Source organism: Bipolaris maydis, assembly GCF_028858645.1.
Source record: "Bipolaris maydis strain C4 unplaced genomic scaffold PSV08scaffold_6, whole genome shotgun sequence".
NCBI classification, from domain to species: Eukaryota; Fungi; Ascomycota; class Dothideomycetes; order Pleosporales; family Pleosporaceae; genus Bipolaris; species Bipolaris maydis.
This window is the reverse complement of record NW_027093862.1, coordinates 547,705-570,593: the sequence shown is the minus strand read 5'-3', so window position 1 is coordinate 570,593 and position 22,889 is coordinate 547,705. Positions and strand designations below refer to the sequence as shown.

General features: G+C 53.2%; 6 protein-coding genes and 2 non-coding genes across 8 annotated transcripts; 4 read left to right on the top strand and 4 right to left on the bottom strand.

Annotated features, from left to right (window-relative positions):
• The first annotated feature begins 14 nt into the window (after window positions 1-14).
• On the top strand, window positions 15-130 carry PSV08DRAFT_t33. Its single transcript has one exon. It is a non-coding gene; the product is annotated as a tRNA-Ile (tRNA).
• Window positions 131-454: 324 nt separating this feature from the next.
• PSV08DRAFT_221903 (uncharacterized protein) lies at window positions 455-6,010 on the bottom strand (the record flags this gene model as incomplete). The annotated part of the gene is made up of 2 exons (XM_014225820.2): window positions 455-3,363; window positions 3,416-6,010. 2 exons carry the CDS (start codon window positions 6,008-6,010, stop codon window positions 724-726), a joined length of 5,235 nt encoding a protein of 1,744 aa, XP_014081295.1. The 3' UTR covers window positions 455-723.
• A 1,140-nt stretch (window positions 6,011-7,150) lies between these two features.
• On the top strand, window positions 7,151-9,971 carry PSV08DRAFT_361665 (peptidase S8/S53 domain-containing protein; the record flags this gene model as incomplete). The annotated part of the gene is made up of 1 exon (XM_014225819.2): window positions 7,151-9,971. The coding sequence occupies one exon, from the start codon at window positions 7,151-7,153 to the stop codon at window positions 9,668-9,670; it is 2,520 nt and encodes an 839-aa protein (XP_014081294.1). The 3' UTR covers window positions 9,671-9,971.
• Window positions 9,972-10,040: 69 nt separating this feature from the next.
• On the bottom strand, window positions 10,041-11,429 carry PSV08DRAFT_201160 (RNA 3'-terminal phosphate cyclase/enolpyruvate transferase). The gene has a single exon (XM_014225818.2). The coding sequence runs from the start codon at window positions 11,363-11,365 to the stop codon at window positions 10,151-10,153; it is 1,215 nt and encodes a 404-aa protein (XP_014081293.1). The 5' UTR covers window positions 11,366-11,429; the 3' UTR covers window positions 10,041-10,150.
• A 187-nt stretch (window positions 11,430-11,616) lies between these two features.
• Window positions 11,617-13,287, top strand: PSV08DRAFT_389337 (RTC4-like domain-containing protein; the record flags this gene model as incomplete). Its single annotated transcript, XM_014225817.2, has 1 exon — window positions 11,617-13,287. One exon carries the CDS (start codon window positions 11,617-11,619, stop codon window positions 13,267-13,269), a length of 1,653 nt encoding a protein of 550 aa, XP_014081292.1. The 3' UTR covers window positions 13,270-13,287.
• A 275-nt stretch (window positions 13,288-13,562) lies between these two features.
• Window positions 13,563-16,786, bottom strand: PSV08DRAFT_401337 (P-loop containing nucleoside triphosphate hydrolase protein). The gene is made up of 2 exons (XM_014225816.2): window positions 14,013-16,786; window positions 13,563-13,964 (listed from the first exon to the last, which is right to left on the bottom strand). The coding sequence occupies exons 1-2, from the start codon at window positions 16,746-16,748 to the stop codon at window positions 13,719-13,721; spliced, it is 2,982 nt and encodes a 993-aa protein (XP_014081291.1). The 5' UTR covers window positions 16,749-16,786; the 3' UTR covers window positions 13,563-13,718.
• A 246-nt stretch (window positions 16,787-17,032) lies between these two features.
• PSV08DRAFT_409302 (Thiolase, N-terminal domain-containing protein) lies at window positions 17,033-21,393 on the top strand. The gene is made up of 7 exons (XM_014225815.2): window positions 17,033-17,145; window positions 17,203-17,252; window positions 17,306-17,378; window positions 17,445-17,934; window positions 18,002-18,516; window positions 19,324-19,707; window positions 19,761-21,393. Exons 1-7 carry the CDS (start codon window positions 17,081-17,083, stop codon window positions 21,202-21,204), a joined length of 3,021 nt encoding a protein of 1,006 aa, XP_014081290.2. The 5' UTR covers window positions 17,033-17,080; the 3' UTR covers window positions 21,205-21,393.
• Window positions 21,394-22,570: 1,177 nt separating this feature from the next.
• PSV08DRAFT_t27 lies at window positions 22,571-22,657 on the bottom strand. Its single transcript has one exon. It is a non-coding gene; the product is annotated as a tRNA-Ala (tRNA).
• Window positions 22,658-22,889: the final 232 nt, after the last annotated feature.

Here is a 22,889-nt window from a genome sequence, read left to right as displayed (position 1 = left end):
TCCAAGGACATCAAGTCCTGTGGCGCAGTGGTAGCGCGCCGTTCTTATAAGATTCGTCAGACTCTTATGACCTCATCCAAGGTTATGCGGATGCCGTGGGTTCGAAGTAGGTTTCTCCCGCAAGAAATCATTTCGATTTTCTTTACTAACAGCTGTTTCAGCCCCACCAGGACTATATCTCCTTCTTTTTGCCCTACTTCCAACTACGATATTGGGTAGGCTTTTTTGCTTTTTTGCGTTCTGTATGCATGCATACACTTACGCAGTAATTTTTTTTGAAGCAATGGTACTCTTATGTAATTAATGTTATACGAATTAACTACACATACTCAAAAGAACCATAACAGGAACAAATATGCTGAGATTTTTTGAGCTGAAGATCTAAACCAACAAATCAACATATCAACTCATATTCACAATAGCAAAGTAATATCAAGACTGATAATACGTATGATTCATCAACAACAATGAGTAAAAATAAAGCAAGTGGAGGATATCTAGAACGTGAAAAGAACCGCTCAAAAAAAAAGAGCCCATCATACGCCCTGGTTTTTCACCCCAAGAAATAACACCCCCCAAAAAGTGTGTGTTCATAAGAAAGAAAAAAGTCCAATCATAACATCATTACCAATCCAAGTTTCTTTCCCTGTCCCCAAAGCGTGGGGACAAGGGAAAGGTTGAGATCATATTAAAGAAACCCAAAAAAGTAAAAGAAACAGCAGCTCAAGACTTCCAAATCTGCCACTTCTTCTTCTGCTTGGGAACAATGAAGCTGTCCTGGCTCATCTGTTCGCCTTGCTGCTGCTGCTCGGCGAAGCCCGTTTCCTCTTCGGTAGCGCTGTCGAAGCTATCTTCATCGTCAGAGGGGGCGCCGCCGCCGAGATAGCGATTTGCGGTGCCGACGCTGCCGTTGCGTTGCGGGTAGGTGGGGTATGTAGCGGTTGTTCGGTCATAGCCGCCTCGGGAGGGTTGGGCGGCGTAGTCTGCGCGTTGGACTGGTTTTTCCGTGTACTCGGGGTCGATTACTTGTCTGGGGGCCATGGCGGGGTGACTTTGGCCGTCGCGGCCGCCGCTGCTGAAGTAGTCGCCGCCTGCGGTGTCTTGTCGGGGCTGTAGACCTTGTCCGTCGCGTGCGTACGGCGAACCGGGGCCTGCACCAACAATTGCGGGATGTGGTGGGTATGATTCACGCTTGGCTCGCCTTTGTGATTGCGTCGCAGTGAGACCGTAAGGGCTCTGGCCTCCAGTAGCCCCTACTGGTCTCCTTTTCACTGTCAGAGGATCATCCGGATGGGTTGCTGGTAGTTGTGACTTGTGGGAAGAGTTGCTATATGTAGGCTGGATGCGGGTGGAAGCGGAGCGAGATGGAAGTGCAGTCGCTTGGGGATGCTGAGGCGCACTCGCATTCCTCTTCGCAGCGACACTGTCCCAAGCAAAGGCTCTAGCACCGGCATTCGGCCCAGTGTCCAGACTTCGACGTCCTTGGATTCGAGCCGCAGGATTGTGAACGGCCCCATCAGACTGAGCTGGGCCTGCTGTCCGGGCTGAATTGGCATGGAAACCAGAGCTGAGGAGGTCGTTACGAGGGGCAGTGGTGGTAGCGGCAGCAGCAGTAGCAGTAGAGGCTGGTGCCATGGCTGGAGTTGGTATTGCAGGTGTGGTAGGAGCAGAGGCAGACCCCCGTCCGTTACGTGGACCAATACCTGGAATCACTACCCTGGGCCCGACTTTGTACTGTTGTCGTTTGCGTTCTTCTTCATCTTCACTAGAAATCTCACCAAGCTCGCTCCCGCTTTCGCTACCCGAAATAGAGTTACCATCTTCACCGATGGTAGCCTTACGTCTTCCACCAAAAGCGCGGAAGAAGCCTCGAGGTTTACGGGGTTCCTTTACCTCGGCATCAGACTCAGGTTCGACATAATCGAGAGCTGGCACAAGAAGCCGATATGGTGTTGTGATACCTGCTGGGTCGTGCTGTGAAACTTCGACATTGAGGCAAATATCAAGACCACCTTCGAGGTTGATGAACTCCTGCTTCTTCACGCTCTTTCTACTTAGTACGCTAGGGCGACGATGGAAGTTGGACGGTCGGTCCTGAGATTGGCTCCGGCGGCCTCGAGGCGTTGTGCTTTCCGAGGTGCCTGGGCGGTCGCCATCCATTGAAGGTCGACGACGGAATAGAGAGGATAAAGAATTGCGTCGAGGATGAGCAGGCCTCTCTGGCTCCGATCGATCGGGTGAAAACGAAGACTTCAGCTGATGGTGGCCCACTTGCTGGTCATCGGCAGCTGCATAAGCCGGGTTATTGCGATATGATACAGGAGGGCCCTGGCGCCGTGCAGAAGGCCTGGTTTGCTGTCCACTCAACCGTCTCACCAGCTGACCAGGTGCAAAATCAGCGAATGATCTTCCCGCACCAGTACCATCTGGGGTCGCAGGTGGTGACGGTGTCTGTGACGGTGTAGATCCTGGCTTGTATTCTCGAATGCTGCACCAGTTTCGGTGGGGGAGGAGATGATTGTTGTTTCTCTTTTTTCTATCCACACCATGGGTGAATAGCGCTATCATGTCTTCATCCGTCTCCGAGTCTAGATGATGTATCTTGTTTCGTTTGTTGATGATATCTGCCATCATATCGGGAGGCGGCGTGTTGACTATGGCCGAGGAAATGACATTTGGCATGTACCTATGATCTTTGTCTTTTGGTATGTTGAGCTTTTTGTTGCTGTAGAATTGACCAACCGCTGCCAAATGGACATCACCACCAAGTATTGTGACACGCACAGATTTGGTGGAGGCAATGTGTTGCAGCTCACGAATGAACCAGTTGCGTTCCTCCTTGTGGTGCTTTGCAGTCCAGTGATCATCCAAGTCATCTAGAATCTCCACGCCGCCGTCAAACTTGTTCACAAAGTTACCCAGCATACCAGTGCGACCAAGAGCCTTGATGGGATCCATGATCCTACTAGTCAGGATATTCTCGAGAAAGTTCAATCGAGGATAGGCAATGGGCACGCCAAGGAGTACGATCAAGTGTTTAGTCTCGCCCTTGATAATCTCATCTTCAAGACGGTCAAAGATGATGTCGTATGAGTCCTCGGTAAGTATCTCGTCCCGCTGCCGCTCCGTACGGCAGTCAAGACCAAGAAAGGCCACAGGCCGACCAAGTCGCATAAAAACGCTTCTTGATCGCTCTTTGATGTAGGGACCGGGACTTTTACCAAGTACCCATGAAGGCTCTGTCTTTTCGGTCTCTGCAGGCACGGACTGGTGCTGGAAGAGCATGTAGTACTTGAAGGCAACGGCGCCAACTCCTGTGAAAACCGGAGTTTGCATGAAGTGGTGGGGGTATGAACCAAAGCCCTAAATCATTAATTTAGATAACGTTCAGATGCTATCGCAGGACCAAACTTACGTCGATAATGTCATGATCATCCCAAATGTTGATCATAGGAATCTGTGAATTGGCCAAGCCAAACATACCCTGGGAAAACCACATCGCGTACCGATCTAGATAGAACTGCTCAAGCTCATTCTGCATCTCCTCGGAAAATGGTTGATGGTGCTTGTGCAATGGATTCCTGTTTTCGGTCCATTGTCTGAACAAGGTTGTCTGCCTCATAGCAGCATCGTTGTAAATTTGATCACCCCCACCAATCATTACGTGAAACGGACGGGTCTGATGGGTATTGAGGACGTCACGCCACATGGGATCTGGACCACAGAACTCATCGGGATCGACACTAGCAGAAAAGCCGTTGCAGCTGTGGAACATGATGTTCATGGATTCGCCCTTAGCAGGTACCCAAAACCCAATAGCTGGGCCCTGGTTGATCTTGTAGGCGATACGTGTTTGGCTAGTCCCGAGTTCAACTTCAATGTTGAAGCGCCAGAAAGTCACACCCCGCTCAGCGTGCAGGCGAATACCAGGGAAGTCGCGTACTTTGCCTAGCTTCTCACCGTCTCGCTTGTGGATGCGAGTGGACTTAGCAGCCGATCCGTTAGCAGTGCTCCTAGTCTTGGAGAATAGCCCTGTGCTGTTCTCGACGCGCGATAGATCTACGTCCTCGACAATCTCATCAATAGGCCTGACGAACAACGTCTTGCCGGTGCGCGACACTTTGGTCTGGCCTTCGATAGGATCGATATATGATGGGTCAAGCTGATCATGATCTACCTCTTCCGGTGGTGGAGGTAGGATATCCATTGGCTGTTTGAACAGTCGTAACGTCGGTGGCTTGGAATAAGACGAGGACGCGTCAACAGTGACAATCATGACACTGCCTCGCCATATCTCGCGCTCTTGGCCTGGTTTGCTGCGGTCTTTGCGAAGGCCTGTGTAGCGCAGAAGCGGCCCACACTTGAGATACAGTGGCGGGTTAAAGCTGGTTGGCAAATGTGTGTCATCGGCATAGCCATCGTACATGGGTTCCGCGTAGCTGTTAGAACGTCTCCGTCGGGCCATTTTGGTTTCTTCCCACCATGCCTTGTTGCCGCTGTTAGCCGTGACTGGGGCGTTCAAGTCAAGATCGTCAGCAACAAGGGCGCCGACCGGGGCATTTTTCCATTCATCGAGCACTGCCTTGGGCGTGTATGTCCTCTCCGGCTCGCCGTGGCGGCTGAAACGATGGCGAGATTTCTTCTCGGGATCATGAAAATCCAACTCAGACTCTGACTCGGAGAAAACGACACTCTTTCGATTCGTCTGGGGCACTGGGGGCATAACCGGGGTAGTCTTGGGTACAGGTGGCATGCGAGGCTTGGTTGGTGGGATATCGACAACACGTGGCGCCGCCTTTTGGTCAACAGACTCTTGCGGCATGTCCGTTTGCGCGGCCATGATGCCTCCTCGGCTATCTCTTTTCCCCTGGACTCTTTTGCTTTCGGCACGAGTGACTTCAGCCCCGGCAGATGTATCGTCTACACCGACCAGGCCAAGTCCTGCAGCATCAGCAGCAGGCTTGTGGTTTTTCTGCGAAGGAAGTGAGCTTCGGTCGCTATAACTACCACTGTGCGGTGAGCCCCTAACCGGCTCCTTGCCTTTTAGACTGGTGCTTCGCGGAACAGCTTGGCCTTTGTGCCTGGTAGCCTGTTGAGCGGGTTGGACTGCTCCGCCCTCGGGTTGAGAAGGATCCCAGGGCTCGTTGATATCGTAAATGAAGCCATTGTCGGATTCCCACTGAGTTATTTGCGGAGACGCATGCTTCTTCTCTGTTGGCATTGAAACATGACGCTTGCTACTACCTACTCGGTTGGGCGCACCAGAGGTGTTGTCTGGTGTTGCCACGGGCTGAGATACGACTCGCTGCTGGTTTTGAGCGGCTTCTCGCGCTCGCCTTTCCCGTGCCTCGGCCTCAGCCTTCTCTTGCGCTGCCAACTCGGCTTCCAGTATCCTCGCTCTCCTCTCCTCTTTGCTGATGTCATCCAGCTTGCCTTCCAGCTTCTGGAGCGGTGAACGGTCTGGCACAGAAGGACCACGTTGGGAGCCTCGGCGCCCTACAGCTCCTGCCAGTGGCTCGACGGGAGCATATGGCGGTGACCGTAGGTTGTAGAGTCTGTCTGCGGCTGTTTGGATGGTCGCCTGTTGCCTGCTAGGGTTCAATTGGATAGCTGGATCGCGCGCCCGCCCAGAGCTTGTGCGTGCCGGGACCCTGACACCCCTCGAGTATGGGTCTCTGTACGACGAGGGTGGTGCGCGCGGTACGTCTGGCGCAGCCGGTATGGACTCGCCCATTGCGCCGGTGGTGGGAGGAAGGATAATCTTGCTGTTCCGGCGCCTCTGAGTGACAGGATCTGAGGAGGAAGCTACGACTGGGCGGGCAGTGTTACTGGGCATGGCGGTGGACATGGCGGTCTCGGGTGGAGATGCGCCAGCTGGTTGGGCATCGGCTGGGCGACGGTATGACGTTGCGCGCCTTGGGGCAGAGCTGTCCGGCGTCTTGCGGAGAGCAATATTAATATTGCCAGCTCGCTCGGCGTAGGAGCCGCTGTTCCGCTTGGTATCTTCCATGTTGCGACGGGCTCATGAGGCGGGCAATGGTGAAGCGAGTGGGGGCCACCACCACTGGGTGCAAGAGGGACAGATCTCAGGCTGGATGCAGACTCTGTGCGCAGGGAGCACTGTCACATGGACCCTTAGAGAAGCGGCTCGAGTGGTAACATTTGCGGTAGCTACCTACTGTAGGTGTGGTACGAAGAACAAGTGTGGCGGTGCGGTCGAGGCGCTGACAGACAGACAGGGCAAAAAACTCGGGTCCAACTGAAGCGCAATGACGACGGAGGAGCCACACTACAGGAAGATGCTATATACAAGGGAGGAGGAGGAGCGGGAGGGCAGCAGGGCAGAGACTGATATCCATGGTCAGCGCATGGTGGAAATGGGTGGCGGGAGGGCGTGAAAGAGATGGCTGGAGACAGCGTCTGCCACGGCCGCCCGCCCGCCCGCCCGCCTCGACCCATGCACATGCACCCACACCCACCGGCGGGCGGCACAGCAGAGCAGCAGAGCAGCAGGCCTGGCCTGGCATGGCCTGGCAGGCCTGCTAGCAGCACTAGTACGCAGCAAGTCGAGTAGGCTCGGCGCCTAAGTGGGCTGTCTCTGTTAGTATCGGCGTCTGCACATGTAAGCACAAGTGCGGATGCGGACTGCCCAAACAGGCAAGGCGTGTGTGGCGCGAGGGCAGACAGCAGAGTACACTCTCTCACAAATGCTTGTTTCACCGCGCCCTTCAGCCACGTTCCCACTCCAGACCACATACCAGCGCCGAGAGCCCTTGTTGTCTTCTTCAATTACTCGACATTCCGCGTCTTCGCCTGCATCCATCCCCTGGCTGCATTTTCTTTGGCTTCCTGTACACCCGCTGGCACGGTTGGCCTGACCTATCCCTGTCTCTGGTACTCCGCATCCCTCAGGTTAGCCGGCGCAATCTGGCTTCTCCATAAGCCCAACAATTAGCCATCTATCCATCCCTACCCTCACCCGACGACCACAGTATCCTCATCCCTGAGCCCGAGCCCCTCAACTCTCAGGTTTCCTGCGCCCCGCACATAGACAGTCGTCTGTACCTGCCCAGCCCCGTGCAACGCGCCTCAGCTACTACATGATCGCAGCCGGCTGCTCATAGTCTCCGTTTCTTTCGGCGCCCTCGCCATGCGCATTCACCTTTGGGGCCTGCTGTCGGTGGCGACGCTCGCTGCAGCAGGAAATCGCCTCCCACCCCGCAACTACACGAGCCACGACTACTATGCCATCCACATCTCTCCCTCCGAGTCTCCCTCAGAAGTCGCCGCCCACCTGGGCTTGACGTACGACGGCCCCTTCGACTCGCTCGACCATCACTACATCTTCAAAGCCCCGAAACATGACAACGACATTGTAGACGATGCACGGCAAGAGCTCAAGAAGCGTCGGCGGAAGCGTGAGGTCGGCGCCGAGTACCACCCCCTTGACAGCATCCGTTTCGCGCAGAAGCAAAAGCTCAAGCCCCGCCACTGGAAGCGCAGTGTAATACCTCCCCTGCCAGATCGAGCCGTCCCAGTCACGGAAGCCATCACAGCTCAGCGCAAGGTCGCAGAGCAGCTACAAATCAAAGACCCCATTTTCGAGGAGCAGTGGCATATTTTCAACGTCAAGGCTCAGGGCAATGATATCAACGTCACCGGCGTGTGGCTGCAGGGCATCACGGGCAAAGGCGTTACTGCATGCGTTGTGGACGATGGTTTGGATTACACCAGTAACGACTTGAAAGACAATTTTTTCGCCGAGGGCTCTCACGACTATAATGATCACGAAGACTTACCCACCCCAAAACTCTCTGACGACCGCCACGGAACAAGATGTGCTGGAGAAATTGCTGCGGGAAAGAACGATGCCTGTGGACTTGGACTCGCCTACGAAGCCAAGGTCTCTGGCGTGCGCATCCTCTCGGGCGACATTACAGACGTTGATGAGGCGCTTGCTATAAACTACGAGATGCAGAAGAATGACATTTACTCGTGCTCGTGGGGTCCCCCTGACGATGGCAAAACCATGCAGGCACCAGGAATTCTTATTGAGAAGGCCATGGTAAACGCTGTCCAGAACGGCCGTGGCGGCAAGGGCAACATTTATGTCTTCGCAGCCGGCAACGGCGCAGCCAGCGGCGACAACTGCAACTTCGACGGTTATACCAATAGCATCTACAGCATCACTGTCGGCGCCATTGACCAGAACAATGACCACCCATACTACTCTGAGGCATGCTCTGCTCAGCTTGTTGTAACGTACAGCAGTGGCGGCGGCGATGCCATTCACACGACCGACGTGGGCTTGAACAAGTGTACCAGCTCACACGGAGGCACATCTGCTGCTGGGCCAATTGGCGTGGGAGTGTATGCTCTGGTGCTCCAAGCTCGGCCTGAATTGACATGGCGCGATGTCCAGTGGCTCACAGTCATGACCGCTGTCCCTCTGACTACCCCTGGCGACTGGACCAAGACGCCTTTTGGCCGCATGTATAGCCACCAATTTGGTTACGGAAAGCTCGACGCTTATGCGATTGTTGAAAAGGCCAAGACCTGGGAGCTCGTCAAGCCTCAAGCCTGGTTCTACTCACCCTGGATGCACGTCCGAAAGCCAATCCCAGAGGGCGACATGGGCCTCGCTAGTTCTTTCGAAGTCACACCAGACATGCTCAAGAATGCAAACTTTGAGCGTGTGGAGCATATTACCTTGACTATGAACGTAGAGCATCAGCGTCGTGGAGACCTCAGTGTTGAGTTGCGATCGCCAAATGGTATGGTCTCGCACCTCTCAACTGCGCGCCGCTCGGACGAGGCGCCCTATGGTTACATTGACTGGACCTTTATGTCAGTCGCCCACTGGGGCGAAAGCGCCATTGGCAACTGGACCGTTATCATCAAAGATGTAAAAGCAGGCAACGGCAAGACTGGCGTTTTCACCGACTGGAAGCTGCGTCTCTGGGGCGAATGCATTGACGCATCCAAAGCCAAGCCCCATCCAATGCCCGATGAGCACGAGGACGACGACCACGACAAGATTGACGATCATCCCGCGCACGTCACCAGCGTCGCTGTCCCCTCTAGTGCTGAGCCAACCATCACCTCCCTCCCTGCTGACCATCCCGATCGCCCCGTCAACCAGAAACCCACTTCAACGCCGGCTGACAGTAGTTCCCAGACTTCTGTTGCCACCGCGCCCACCGCAACAGCAACGGAGGTTACCGCCGATGCGAGCGAAAACTTCCTTCCCAGCCCCTTCCCCACCTTTGGTGTCTCCAAGCACACCCAAATCTGGATCTATGGTGCTCTCGGCCTCATCCTCGTCTTCATCGCAGGCCTCTGCACCTACCTCTTCATTGCCCGCCGCAAGCGCATCAAGGACTCGCGCGACGCGTACGAATTCGAGGTTCTGGATGGTGACGAGGACAGAGATGATGCCGGCTTGCTTTCTGGTGCCGGAGCTGGTGCAAGGAAGAAGCGTGCGAAGAGGGGTGGTGAGCTTTACGATGCTTTTGCGGGCGAGTCCGATGAGGATCTCCTGAGTGACGATGATGGCAACGAGGGTCCGTATAGGGATCAGGAACGTTTCAACGAGAAGTATGCGCGTGATGAAGAGAGTGAGGAGGAAGAGGGAAGCGGAAGTGGAGGCAGCTCCGTAGGGAGGAAGTAGATGGCCCATTCCTCTCTCTCCCTCATGCATAAACATACTCCCTCTGTCTTGTTGTCTTGAAGTTCAAGCTCGCATCTGCGTGTCCTACGTACGACAGGCGTTTTTTTTTGCTTCTCGTTTTCTAATCGTTGAACTCGGGTGACTTCCATTTGGGCGGCGTTTGTAAAAGATCCCTTGTTGCGCTTGGCTTTTATAGTCGGAATAGAATATGAAAGAATGGCCTGGCTTTATTTCGACATGAAGCAAACGCGTTTGCCTGAATGAAAATTATTTGAGATAGAATACAATTGACTGCCCCTGTGTTTTTTTGTGCGTGTGTGCAGCCTTGGGATGTGCGTGTATGTGTGTGTGTGTGTGTGTGTGTGTGCAATTGAGGTAAGAATATTGAGGGGTATCATTAATTTGTATACACGGATAGAAGATGCTCTTTTTCGCTTTTTTTGTGTGTGTCCCAAGAATGAATATAGAAAAAAAAAGGCTTTACGCCACTTTTCTTCCCACGTTACCCACTCCTTTTCCTACGACGCTAACAACGATTTCTTCTCTTTCACCCCCCGCTTCTCTAAAGCCCCATGCACTACCCCCGAACATCTTTGCGTCCCTGGCTAGCTGGATGATTTCCTCGCTGGCCAGTACCTCCTTGCCCAGCGCCACTCTACCGACATCTTCACTGCCCATAGCCATGAGCATGAGGACCGTGGGTGCGGCTACGTTTTCCACACAACCTCCCTGGGCAATCTTCTCGAGCAGCTGATACGCGCACTGTTTGCCTATTTCGTCTGCAGGGACACCACCGTCGGGTGGGGAGCACACATCGGCCGAGTATATACAACCTGTGCTGCTTTCCGCGACGAGACTGATACCGAAGCCCACCGCGCCCTTGACTTTGCCGGAGGCGTGACCCTTTGCGTTGGTAGGGATTAAAGGTGCGGGACTTGCGTCTGAGAAGATGTACGTATCTGGTACGAATTTGTTAAGGATTCCTCGAGCGGTGAAGGTCATGCGTTCGTTGTTTGTCTTGGGGACTTCGACGCAGTATGCTACGCCGCGGATTTTCTTGACGCGGCCTGGGTTCAAGAGGTGCAGCGTCTTGGGGAGACGGACTTGGTGGTTGAATACGAGTTGGACTTCGCCGCCTGCGCCTTTGCCGCCTGCAGGGGCGCATGAGCGCTTGAGGATGCGCAGTTCGATGTTTCGTTCAATGGCAAAGTTTTTGTAGAGCGGCAGTATAGCGGTGCGGACTGTGTCTGCTGAAACGTCGCCGGCGATTGTGGATGAAGTGACGCAGCCTTCGCCGTGGAAAATGACGTTCATGTTGCCCTTGCTGAATGGCGAAAGGATGCATAGAGGAATTAGCCACCAGCTTACTCCTCGCTTTCTGCATTCTGCGGGTATCTCATGGCGGATTACGCCTCCGCTTGCGCCAAGGCCTTCGGCTGAGCCTGTGATAAGTCCTGGGCGGTAGACGAGCGTTGTGCCCGTCATGCTAAATTGTATCTGCGAGCCATTCGTTACCGAGTCGAGGAGTCGGATGAAGTTTGTTTCATGGCGAGTTAAACCGGGGTTGGTCGACGAAGAGCGAATTTGCGATATGCGAACGGGTCGGCCGGTGAGGGTTGCAAGTAGGAGGCGGGAAATCAGGTGGCGATGGCCAGTAAAATTGATCGGCTGCTGGAGGGAGTCGTCTAGGGCCATGGCGGGCGGTTGTGCTGTGGGATAGAGGTATGTGGACTGTGGAATTGAAGATGCGCTGCTATGCGACTGGAACTTTTTTTGGCGGAGCTTGACGATAAGATAAGACTAGCGCAGACGCGGTCTCTGCGCGTCTCGCGTTGGACAAATCGTCCGCATGTCTCCGCATGAGCGCATAATCGATTCACATAGTGTCAGTTCTTACCGGCACCATCTGATTCTAGGATATTCTGGTGGCAGTATCCTATGCGACAATGGCGGGTCTGACTAGGCGGAATGTTCGTCCACTGCTCCGCTCTGTAAATGGGAAGCGCCATGCGACCGATGATGATCACGAAGAGCCGGCGGGAAAAAGACGAGCGGACAAGACAATTCCTGCAAAGCAACAAGAAGAAATCGACATCAATGCCGATCCACTGTCCTCCGACGATGAGCTACGTGCTCCCCCACCACGATCAGCCGAGTCCTCGAAACCCACTATGCCAACACTTCGCAACGTGGATACCGAATTGAAGAGACCCCAGAGGAAGCCTGCGAAGAAGAATGCATCAATACGAGCACCAACCAGGGGTGCATTCAAAAATAGCCAAGAACTCAAGGCGGGAGATAGGCAAACTGAAGACAAGGAGAATGCTCTCGCATCTTCCCAAGCGTCAACTAGCGACGGGCCAATCCGGTGGGGTATGGAGCACGTCTCTCAGAAGAATAACAAGAATGCGAAAGGATATGATTCAAAAACGAAAAACATTCACTCATCAGCACCAAAAAAGTTTGGGAAGGGTCTATCCAAACCTGCTGTGCGAACATATGGACCAGCAAGTCAATTAAAGAACAAGCAACCAAGCCAGGACTCTGATAGTGTCTCAAGTGTCTCCATGTTGGATGACGATGAGCTGCAAGAACTCGCGGAAGAACTGGGTGAACCTAATTTTTCCGATGACGACGATTTACGGAGAGTGAATAGTAGAGCAACAAAATCTAAGAAAACCAAAGACAAGGACACCGGGGCTGACCCATATGATGACGAAAACCTATCCGAAGTGCTCGATTCAATATCGGAACAACCCATGTCAGAAAAGTCCAAGAAAGCCGCAAAATCAGCCCAACTACTGAAACAACTCAACTCCTGGAAAGAAAATAACGACCCTCCCTCCTCACAACCCGACTCGAGCGCCGCCCAAAACCACCTCGACGAAGTAAGCAACTACATCGAGCACCTCCCAGAAATCGAAGAAGAAGGCACCCGCTGCCCCCTCTGCAGCCACCCCGTCTCCTCCTCCGACTACTGGACCTTCTGGACCTCCAAGCCCAAAACCGTAAAACACAAATCCGCATTCTGCCACCTCCACAAAAAGCTCTCCGCACAACAAGCCTACACCTCTGCGGGTTACCCCGCCATAAATTGGACCCTCCTCCCTCGCCGCCTCAAATCCCACGAATCCACCCTCCGCCAAATATTACTGAACGAGCGCCCCAGCCCCCACAGATCCAGATACGAACCCGTGGCTCTAACAGGAAAAGCAGCATCCATCCCCTCCAAACGCACAGATCTATCGCCCTCGCACCAGGCAGAACTCGAGGCTTACGCTCTAGACGACCGCGCCGCGTACCCGGGCTACTACGGTCCACACGGCCGCCGCCTCATCACCGAGAACATTCTCGATCTACTCAAGCACGATATCAAGGGCTGCCGTGATGCCGTTGTCCAGGCGTCCGGTGTCGCCGCGTTTGTGCAGCAGGTTATGGTGCCCGAGGCCGCCGTCTTGCTTATCATGGAGGATTGTGGCGTCGAGTGGGACGAGGCCGAGGGGGTCAGGGAGGAGACGTACGAAATGGGGGTTCTGGTTAATGAGGAGATTGAGGACGAGGTTGTTGCCGAGGAGAGTGAGGAAGAGCAGGAATACTAGTAGGGGATGCGGCTCATTGTTGTTTGTCGTCTGGTGCAGGTGGGCAGGGTGGGCGTATGTTTTGTCTCTTTTTATGGTGTTTGTTTCGTGTTGGCGAAGTGGGGGGGTTCTTTTTTTAAAGAGGCTCGGTCGTGGATATGGCTTGTGTTTGATACCCGAATATCTATACCATTTTCTTTACATTCGCATGTCTAGGTGCTCACTTTAGCAAATCGAGTCTGTATTCAATGTTGCTTTGCTTATAAAGTCCGCTTGTGAACACCGAAGCACATTACAGAGATAGAGAGCAGAATGGACACGGCGACGGGTATATTTTATTGCCAATCCTACTCGATGATCCCTGGCACAGGATTTCCTACTCATGATGCTTTTGAATTACCTCCTCCATTCATTCAAAATCTTGCGTTGACGCCATTACTCCATTGCATGATATTATAGACATACATCTCCTATCCTTCCAGCACGCCGCTTTCCATCAAACTACGACATAGCTCGGGCTCCAAAAACTTTTTGACAGTAACATCTTCGGCAAGACCTTTTCTTCGTCGCGTCTTGAGCACAAAATCACGTGCTAGTTGTTGTGCGGTGGCGGGTTCGAGGGGGCGGGTTGAGATGCTTGTGTCGAGAGGGTCGCCAGGGACAATAGACCAGCGATCAAATACAAGGGAGAGAGAGACTTGGCCTTGTGTGTGAATCTACCCAGAGTTAGTATATGTTTGCCTTCGAGTGGATTGTATAAGTACCCTCAAATCGGTCTCGAAACCAAAAGAGTCGATGACCGGGATCAGTCCGCGCACATTGTAAAGTGGAGTACCTGCAATAGGTCCATCTTGTAGGACGTGCCCTCTTCTCCGTGCAAGAACCGTGTAAAGACTGCTCTTTGTGTCGGCTGGGCCAATCATACTGCACGAGTATACCGGCTCCATCAATCTGGGACTCGCCATAAGGAATGATGAGTAGCATGCTCGTCGACTCGTGGGAATGATTTGGCCACCACCACGGAAAATAGCTTCCGATGCAAGCTCAACATCGGTAAGACGGAACTTTGTGTTGCGAATAGGCTCTTCGCAAAGCGGGCCTTCACGCGTGGCCCAGCTAAAACCCTGTCGAAGAGTGTCTCGCACGCTTCGAAGAATCTTACCGTCGACCTCTGTAGGGAGTGTGTCGTTTTGTAGGATGTTGGGGCCCATGTCATCTGGCCCGAAAGCCCAGATATTGCGGGCTGCAAGCAGATCGTACCCATAGTTTTGCTCAAAAAACTTGCTGACTACACGGACAGGATCCTTGATGTTGACTTTGCCCGCCTCGATATCTTCAGCGATTCCTGGGTCTAGCGGCTCAGCAATCATGGTGAGCTTGTTTTTCTTGTTCGGAGTGGAAGCGTAGCACTTCATTGAAGACATCTCGACGACGGTCTCGCAGAACCGGGTGACTGGATCGGAGACCTTGATCTCCATGTCAGCATACAGTCGTCGGAGATCGTGCAATACGCAGTCCATATAAAGCTCGCCAGTACCGAGAACCACATGCTCTCCCGACTCCTCGACCTTTGTTGTGATTAACGGATATGACTTGTTAATCTTGCGGAGACCGTCAAGCATCTTTGGCAGTTCAGAGGGGTTGATCGGTTCGACGGCGACCTTGAAAACGGATTCAAAAAAGTGCTTGATAGGCTTGAAGATGTAAGCGTCCTCCTCTTCCGGCAGCTTGGTCGCTACGATTGTTGCCGTCTTGACTATTGAGTTGTCGACACCGCCAAGTAACACCCAATTGCCTGCTGGCACGCCGCTGACTGGGATATTATACCTCGATTGGGCTATCCAAGTATCCGTCACTGTGGCAACAACCATGTCTTCCTCATCCTCAATTGTATAGCCTTCGCCAAGTACACGCACCGACTGCGGCGAAGTTGCGGTACCACTCAGCACTCGACCCAGTGCAGTGAATGACTTTGCATCCGTCGCGTTGAAGAGCTTTGTGACGTGTATGACAAGGGGGCCGTTCTGGTCGCACTTTTGCATCGCTTCGGCCGTCTTTGTGTCCAAAGGTCCGGTGTAGTGTTTTTGCAGAAGTCGTTGCGCACCTTCCTCTGGTGATGGAACGTGCTGCGTGATCATGTCTACAAAACCCAGGGACGGACCAAAGTACTGCTGGCATACGAGTCGCATTAGCTCCTTTGCGTCCGCTTTGTATTCGGATGGCTTGAGCCGTATGCCAAGAGTTTCTAGTGTTTCCTTGAGGTCATCCGGACTTTGACTGAGCGTATGCGAGTAGATCTTGTAGACTGGCTCTAGGATCCAGTGGACAAAAGACCGTTGCGATCCCTCCTCTTGCCGCTTGCGACTGAACTTGCGGCTTCCTGGATTGTAGAAAATATCGCCCCAAAGTCGCATGGCAAACTTGTCAATGTCCAATCCCTTCATGGGAACGCCAAATCCTGGAAGCTTCGAAGGGCCGGGATAGAAATCGGAGTACATCTTGGCAAATGACTGAATGGTGAAGCACCATCTCATGCTGGAGCAGGCGAAAGCGACGTTGCCTTTTTCAGGGCTTACACGCCTGCTCTCACCACGACCAGGGATGGTGTTCTCAATGACAGTGTTGACCTCCTCGATTACGTGCTTGATCTTGAAGTATGCGTCACTCGGCGGCAGCTTCAGCTCCAGAATCAGGCGATCCATCTTGTTGACCACCAGTGTCAGAGGCAAGTCCTCGAGGACCGCATGTTTGATGACCTGCTCCGTGTTGACCTGCACACCCTCAACAACGTCCACCACCAACACCACTCCATCAACCAGGCGCAATGAGGCGGCGACTTCGTCGGCGAAGTTTACGTGACCGGGTGTGTCAAGTATGTTGAAAAGGTGCGACTTTGACTTTGTGTTCTGGAGCACCAGGCTCATTGGCGCCGCCTTGATTGAGAGGCCACGCTCGCGTTCAAGCACGTGTACGTCAGTGTAGCGCAGCTGTTCCTCTCGCTTCTTTCCCCTCTTGTAATCGAGGCGGTCCTGGATGTCGTGTGTTTCCATGACCAGCATGTCCATAAACGCAGTCTTTCCGTGGTGCAGGTGTCCGGCAATGGCAATGTTCCGAATCTGATCTGGAAAATTCATCAGATCAGTCAGTAGCTCTCTGGAATGGTAGACTGGTGGCAAGTCGGCCTCTTCAATCGAGAACTTCTTCTGCACGACTGGCGCGACAATGGGCTGGGCCAGCGACTGCGTGTCTTCCTCTTGCACCAGCACCTCGACATCGGGGCCGTATACGTCCGAGGCGGAAGGGTAGTACTGCTTATCCTCGTGCAGGACAACGGCGTTGGAGGGCCCATCGTCGACCTCCATCAACTGCTGGTTATTAGGCTCTGTCTCGTCTTCATCGTCGACGACATAGGCATCGGCTGCATCGCCGACGCTCTGGACATCTTCGTCAGACTCAGCCTCGCCAATGAAGTTTCCAAACTCGTCGTAAAGGTCGTCCATGGTGGCTGCGGGGATGGTGCGCGTCGAGCAGGTCGAAGCTATCGCAAAAGTCGGGAATGTCGCGAAAAGGTAACTTCCGCGTATGGCAGGTTAGCGTAGGCGGTGAGGGCGGCGGCCAATAGGGGAGAAAGCGCGCTGCAGGGACCAAAACTGCCCGAGCACAAGCAGGTTGCCCTGGTCGCCTCGCCGCTGTCGCAAGAAACTAATCTGGAAAAGGTTCAACTTTGCTATCGGATATATAAGTAAGTACAGAGGCAGTCCGGTCGTCTGATCCTCTTTCAGCCATCGTCCATCTTTCTCTCTACTTTCCAGTTTCTGCAAGATACCCCAAAATGTCGTCTCTCCCTCCAGTCTACATTGTCTCGGCTGCCCGCACGCCCACGGGCATGTTCTTGGGGTATGTTGTGCTACCATGTGCAAAGGAGGGGCTGTAGCCAGCTCACACAAAGAACAGCTCTCTCTCAAGCCTGAGTGCCGTCCAGCTTGGCTCTCACGCCATCAAGTGTATGTTCTCCATGTTTAGACATCTCAGTGTTCAGTCTGACATTTCCGCACAGCTGCCGTTGAACGTGCCGGCATCAAGCCCACCGACGTTGAGGAAGTCTTTGTTGGCAATGTCCTCTCCGCAAAGTAAGCATGCTAGAAACCCAATTGATGTATTCTCCACCAGATGGGTTGCTGACTTGTGGCTCCCAGCCTCGGCCAGAATCCCGCCCGCCAGTGTGCCATTGGTGCTGGCCTCCCCGAGTCGACCATCGCTACCACCGTCAACAAGGTGTGCGCCTCGTCCATCAAGGCCATCATTGTTGGTGCTCAGACCATTATGACTGGCACTGCCGAAATCGTCGTTGCTGCCGGAGCCGAGAGCATGTCCAACACACCCCACTACCTCCCCAACATGCGCAACGGCGCTAAGTTCGGAGACCAGTCACTGATCGACGGTCTTATCAAGGACGGTCTGACGGACGCCTACAAGAAGGAGCACATGGGACTTCAAGGAGAGGAGTGTGCCAGCGACCATGGCTTTACTCGTGAGGACCAGGACGCATACTGCATCCGTTCATACCAAAAGGCCATTGCCGCCCAAGAGGCCGGCTATTTCAAAGAGGAGATTGCTCCAGTTGAGGTCGCCCAGGGACGTGGCAAGCCCCCGGTCGTTGTCGATGCCGATGACGAGCCCAAGAACGTAAGTAGTCATAGCACTCGTATGGTGTTTAATAATCGATAAAACACCACTTGCTCACCTTGTCTAGTTCAACGAATCCAAGACGCGCACACTGAGGCCAGTGTTCAAGCCCAAGGACGGCACAGTCACTGCTGCCAACGCCTCACCACTCTCTGACGGTGCCGCGGCCCTTGTGCTTGCTTCCGAGGCGGCTGTCAAGAAGCACGGCCTCAAGCCCATTGCTAAGATCCTCGGCTGGGGTGATGCTGAGCAGAACCCCTCCAAGTTCACGACGGCCCCCGCTCTCGCTATGCCAAAGGCGCTGAAGCACGCCGGCGTGGAGCTGTCTGCCGTTGATGCTTTCGAGATCAACGAGGCCTTCAGCGTTGTTGCTCTCGCCAACATGAAGATACTTGGTATTCAGGAGGACAAGGTCAACCTACATGGTGGTGCCGTTGCGATCGGCCACGCGCTGGGTGCTTCAGGTGCCAGGATCACAACCACACTGCTTGGTGTGCTAAGGCAGAAGAAGGGCAAGATTGGATGCGCTGGCATTTGCAACGGAGGTGGAGGTGCCTCTGCCATTGTTGTCGAATCGCTGGAGTAGACGTGTGATGTCGATGGAGGACGAGTCATGCTAGAAATAGAAACAAAAGTTAATTACACCGACATACCCCGCCTCGAGGGCGAATTACAGAAAGAAGCAAAACTGCATGATAGCCGACTACTTAGCGTACACGTCGGCTGCGTACGTAGCCCTTGGTGGTGAGATGATTGGTTTCAGGGGCGGCGGAACATGTTTGCTCGCTTTGAAAGCGCTAGCGCGAGCGCCCGCGACTGGCTCGCGGCTCCTCTTGTGTATTCTATATTCATTCACTCCGCGTTTCAGGCCAGCACCAGCGAATCATGGCCAGCCAACTTCGGAGATGCCTCAGGCAATCGATAACAATGCTCTCTGTCCGCAGGGGGTACTGCATCCACCTGTTTCAAGCGCCACCACTCGCTTGCCAGCAGCCTATCCGTCCATTTCGCATGAAACAGCGCACGTTTGGTTAAACATCCGACCAGCCTGCCCCAGCGCTACCAGCCCTCCACCCCGCGCACCTGACTGGTTCCTGCAGCTCCCCTTACTGTGCCTAACCCGGGGGACATGCTCGATCCACCTGCAAATCTCCCACCGTTGAAACCAAGCTCATATGGCCTAACGGGAGATGTACGCTCCCCCGGGCCCATTGAGCCTGTCCGCGAGGCTGCTTATGGCCAAATGCCCGGCTTTTGTGGTTAGGGTATCGGCATTTGGCCCCCGTATATAGGTAGGCAGGTCGCATCTCTCCGACCACCTGGCTGCCGTCCCGTACTCCCGTGCATTCACTTCTTGCGTCTGTTTCCCTTCGCGCGTCTAGTACGCAGTCATTCTTTACTTGATTCATTTTCTCTTGCCATCTTGACGATGCGTTTCTCCACACTCACTTCGGCTGCCGCCTTTTTCCAATTGAGCATAGCTGGCTATGTTCTTGAGGATGACTACATGACCGACTTTTATGGATCGTTTGATTTCTTCACTCAACCTGACCCAACAGAGGGCTTCGTCAAGTATGTTGATGAGGACACGGCAAGGCAAACCAATCTCATCAACGCGTCTGTCACTACTGGAGCATCATGGGGCGTGGACCACGAGAACGAGTGTCCAGAGGGAAGGCCTAGTATTCGCATAGAGAGCAAGAAGAAGTACGACAGTGGCTTGATTGTCATTGATGTCGCTCACATGCCCTTCGGTTGCGGCACATGGCCAGCGTGAGTATACCCAAATACCATTCCTTCCATGACCGAATGCTCAATCTTGACAGATTCTGGACAACCGGACCCAATTGGCCCAACAACGGCGAGATTGACATCATTGAAGGCGTCAACGACCAAATGAGCAACTCCATGACCCTCCACACAGGTCCTGGCTGCACAATTGGTTCCGACACCACTCAGTTTGCCGGCAATGTAACCACTAAGAACTGCTACGTCAAAGCAAAAGGCCAAATGGACAACGCAGGATGCTCCATCGCAGACCAATCAACCAAGAGTTACGGTGCAGGCTTGAATGCGAATGGTGGAGGAGTCTACGCAACTCAATGGACTTCTGATGCCATTAGTGTCTTCTTCTTCCCTCGCGGCTCTGTTCCGGAGGATGTTCTTGGTGACAACCCTGACCCCAGTGGATGGGGAAAGCCATCCGCCAAGTTTGAAGGTGGTTGTGATATTGAGAACACATTCAAACAGCAACAGATTGTCTTCGACACCACCTTCTGTGGTGTATGGGCTGGCAGCAGCAGTGTCTGGGGAGCCAGTTCGTGCTCAAAGAAGGCTGCTACATGCGAGGAGTGGGTACAGAACAACCCAGAGGCCTTTGCAGAAGCATACTGGACGATCAATGCCTTGAAGGTCTACCAAGACAACGGCGAGGCTCCTGCTCCAGTGCCTTCATCAGCGCCTCAGCAGAGCAGTGCTGCTTACGTACCAGAGCCTGTCCCAACCGAGACAGTTGCCGTGTCTTCTGCACTTGCTGTGCCAACTGGCTCTCCTGTTATACCGACTTCGGCTATCAAGCCGTCTGTATCCAGTGTTGCTTTGCCCATTCCTACCAGCGAGACTGTCTCTGCCCCAGCCTCTGCCCCAGCCTCTGCCCCAATCGTAACTCCTCCCGCCTATGGAGCTCCCAGCGCCCCCAGCGTTCCCGATACTCTAAGCCCTCCAGTCGAGAGCCCTACCGCTTCCGAAATCGCAGACGGCGTAAAGCCTGTTGCGCCGCCAACCCAGATTGCAGCGCCAACTCGAAGCCCAGCACCGACGGGCGCAGGTGGCATGCCTGGTTTCCAATGGCCTGTAGGTGCCGGTGGTTCCAACGACAACGACACTGTGCCAACATCGGCACCTGCCGTCTCACCTCCTCAAAACACTGGTACTCCCACTCAAAACTCCAGTGATGCCGCCACTGTCCCCAGCCCCACACAGGGCATCCCTCAATCCTCAGGTCCTGCGGCCGCTCCTGAAGCGCCAGTACCTGCACCAGCCCCAACTAGTCCCGCCATTGCGCCCGTAGCTGCCCCAGTCGTTCCTGTCGTCACAGACACCGTTCAAGCCGTTTACACCGTCTATGAAACCGTGTACGCTACCGTAACAGCTAGTCCCACTGAAACGCCTGTCCCCGCCCCTGCTCCTCCTGCTGCACGAAACGCGCGCATGGCCAGGTTCCTCAGGGAGCACAGACAGAGAATTACAAGGCACCATGCAAAGTTCTAGAGCGGTGCATCTTTAAGGAAAACACTAGAATTGGCTGTGGAAGATGTGATTAGGGGAAAAAGGTCAACGCTGGTTGTTGACTTTTGGTTTATGACTGGGGTTATGGAGTACATGTGTATACCCTGATGATATTTTCTTTGTAAATACTTTTTCTTTCTTCTGCAAGAATAGCAGCAACGTATCCTTTTCGTGATCTGCTCCAAACATTCTCCAATCCACTGCGCTCATCTTGATCGCACTCCCTATTCCTTTTCTTGTTCTTCTACTGTTGCGGACGCGCAATACTTGTGCTTACCTTACCCTAAACCTAGAGCAAGAGTCAAGATAGCTGCTTACCACTATGAAGGGCTGGATGGATAACGAAAACACGGTGAGAACTGACATGTTATAAGCTTACAGAATGACATTGCCGAAAGTTACCAAACAAAAGAAGCAGCTCGAGTCCACTACCTTGCCTTATTCTGTTACCTTCAATATTAGTACTTGAACCTTTCGCCAGGTCTACATAGAGAGCCGCTTGCTCCATCCACAATAACTCTCCATCTATCCACCTTTTGCAGATCCCCACTTCTCAAATACCCTACCTACTTTCTCCTGCAACACCGCCACCACAAAAATTCTCTCAAGTAAAAAGGCCACACGCACACACACACACACACACAGAGAGAGAGAGAGAGAGAGAGAGAGAGAGAGAGAGAGACAACACTCCATCAGCAAAAAGAAATCTAATCCATATCCCTACAACTAAAGCAAACTATGCACACCCCTACCTCCCTCACCACCACTTTCCTCATCTCCCTCCTCCCCAGATCCTCGCCGCAACACCCTTCTCCTGATGCCGATGCATCGATACCGGAAACAACAATGCATACGATGAAGTCGCAACACAAGCCGCGTGCATGATCGACCACTCCGACTTCTACACCGGTACCAGTTCCGATGCAAGGTGCCCGTCGACGAATAACTGGGGCATTATCGACAGTTGCTTCGATTGCTCGTGTCAGAAGCATGGAAGACATGCCGAATGCCATGACAAGTCGAGATGGTCGTTTCACATCAAGTACATCGATGGTTGTAAAGGGTGGTTAGTTGGGGAAGGAGGCGTATGCCTAGTTACGCTTTCCCGAGAAAAGGAAGAAGGCTTGTGAAGGGAAGTGGGTGGGGATTTAAGCAGAATTACTATCATATGTATTACTTGTACCCATACACTTTTCGATGTATGGAACTTGTATAATCTCGATTATGTGAGCAACTTGTTTACAAATACGTACCTGACCACAAACGATGGCAAAAAAAAGTTTCACAGACAAAGTGCTTAGCATGAGCGTAACGGTTGGAATATCAAAAAAGCAAAAAGAACTCAATGTGGACGCTGTGGGAATTGAACCCACGACCTTTCACAAGTACGCACGGAAGATGCGAAGCGAAAATCATACCCCTAGACCAAGCGCCCGGTATTAGGTAATCGTTGAACAAAAGTTGAGCTTGTATCATTATGATCCGGTTATGAAAACAAGAATTGAAGAAATCACATAATTCGAGGGCTGGTAACATCAAATGCTAACAAATAATCACATGGTTGTGATACAGTACCAGGATGAAGTGGGGTAAACGGGCCGCCAGCATGGCAGCAGATAGCGAATGGGAATCTCGAAATCAAATATAGATATCATTTCGTAATAATT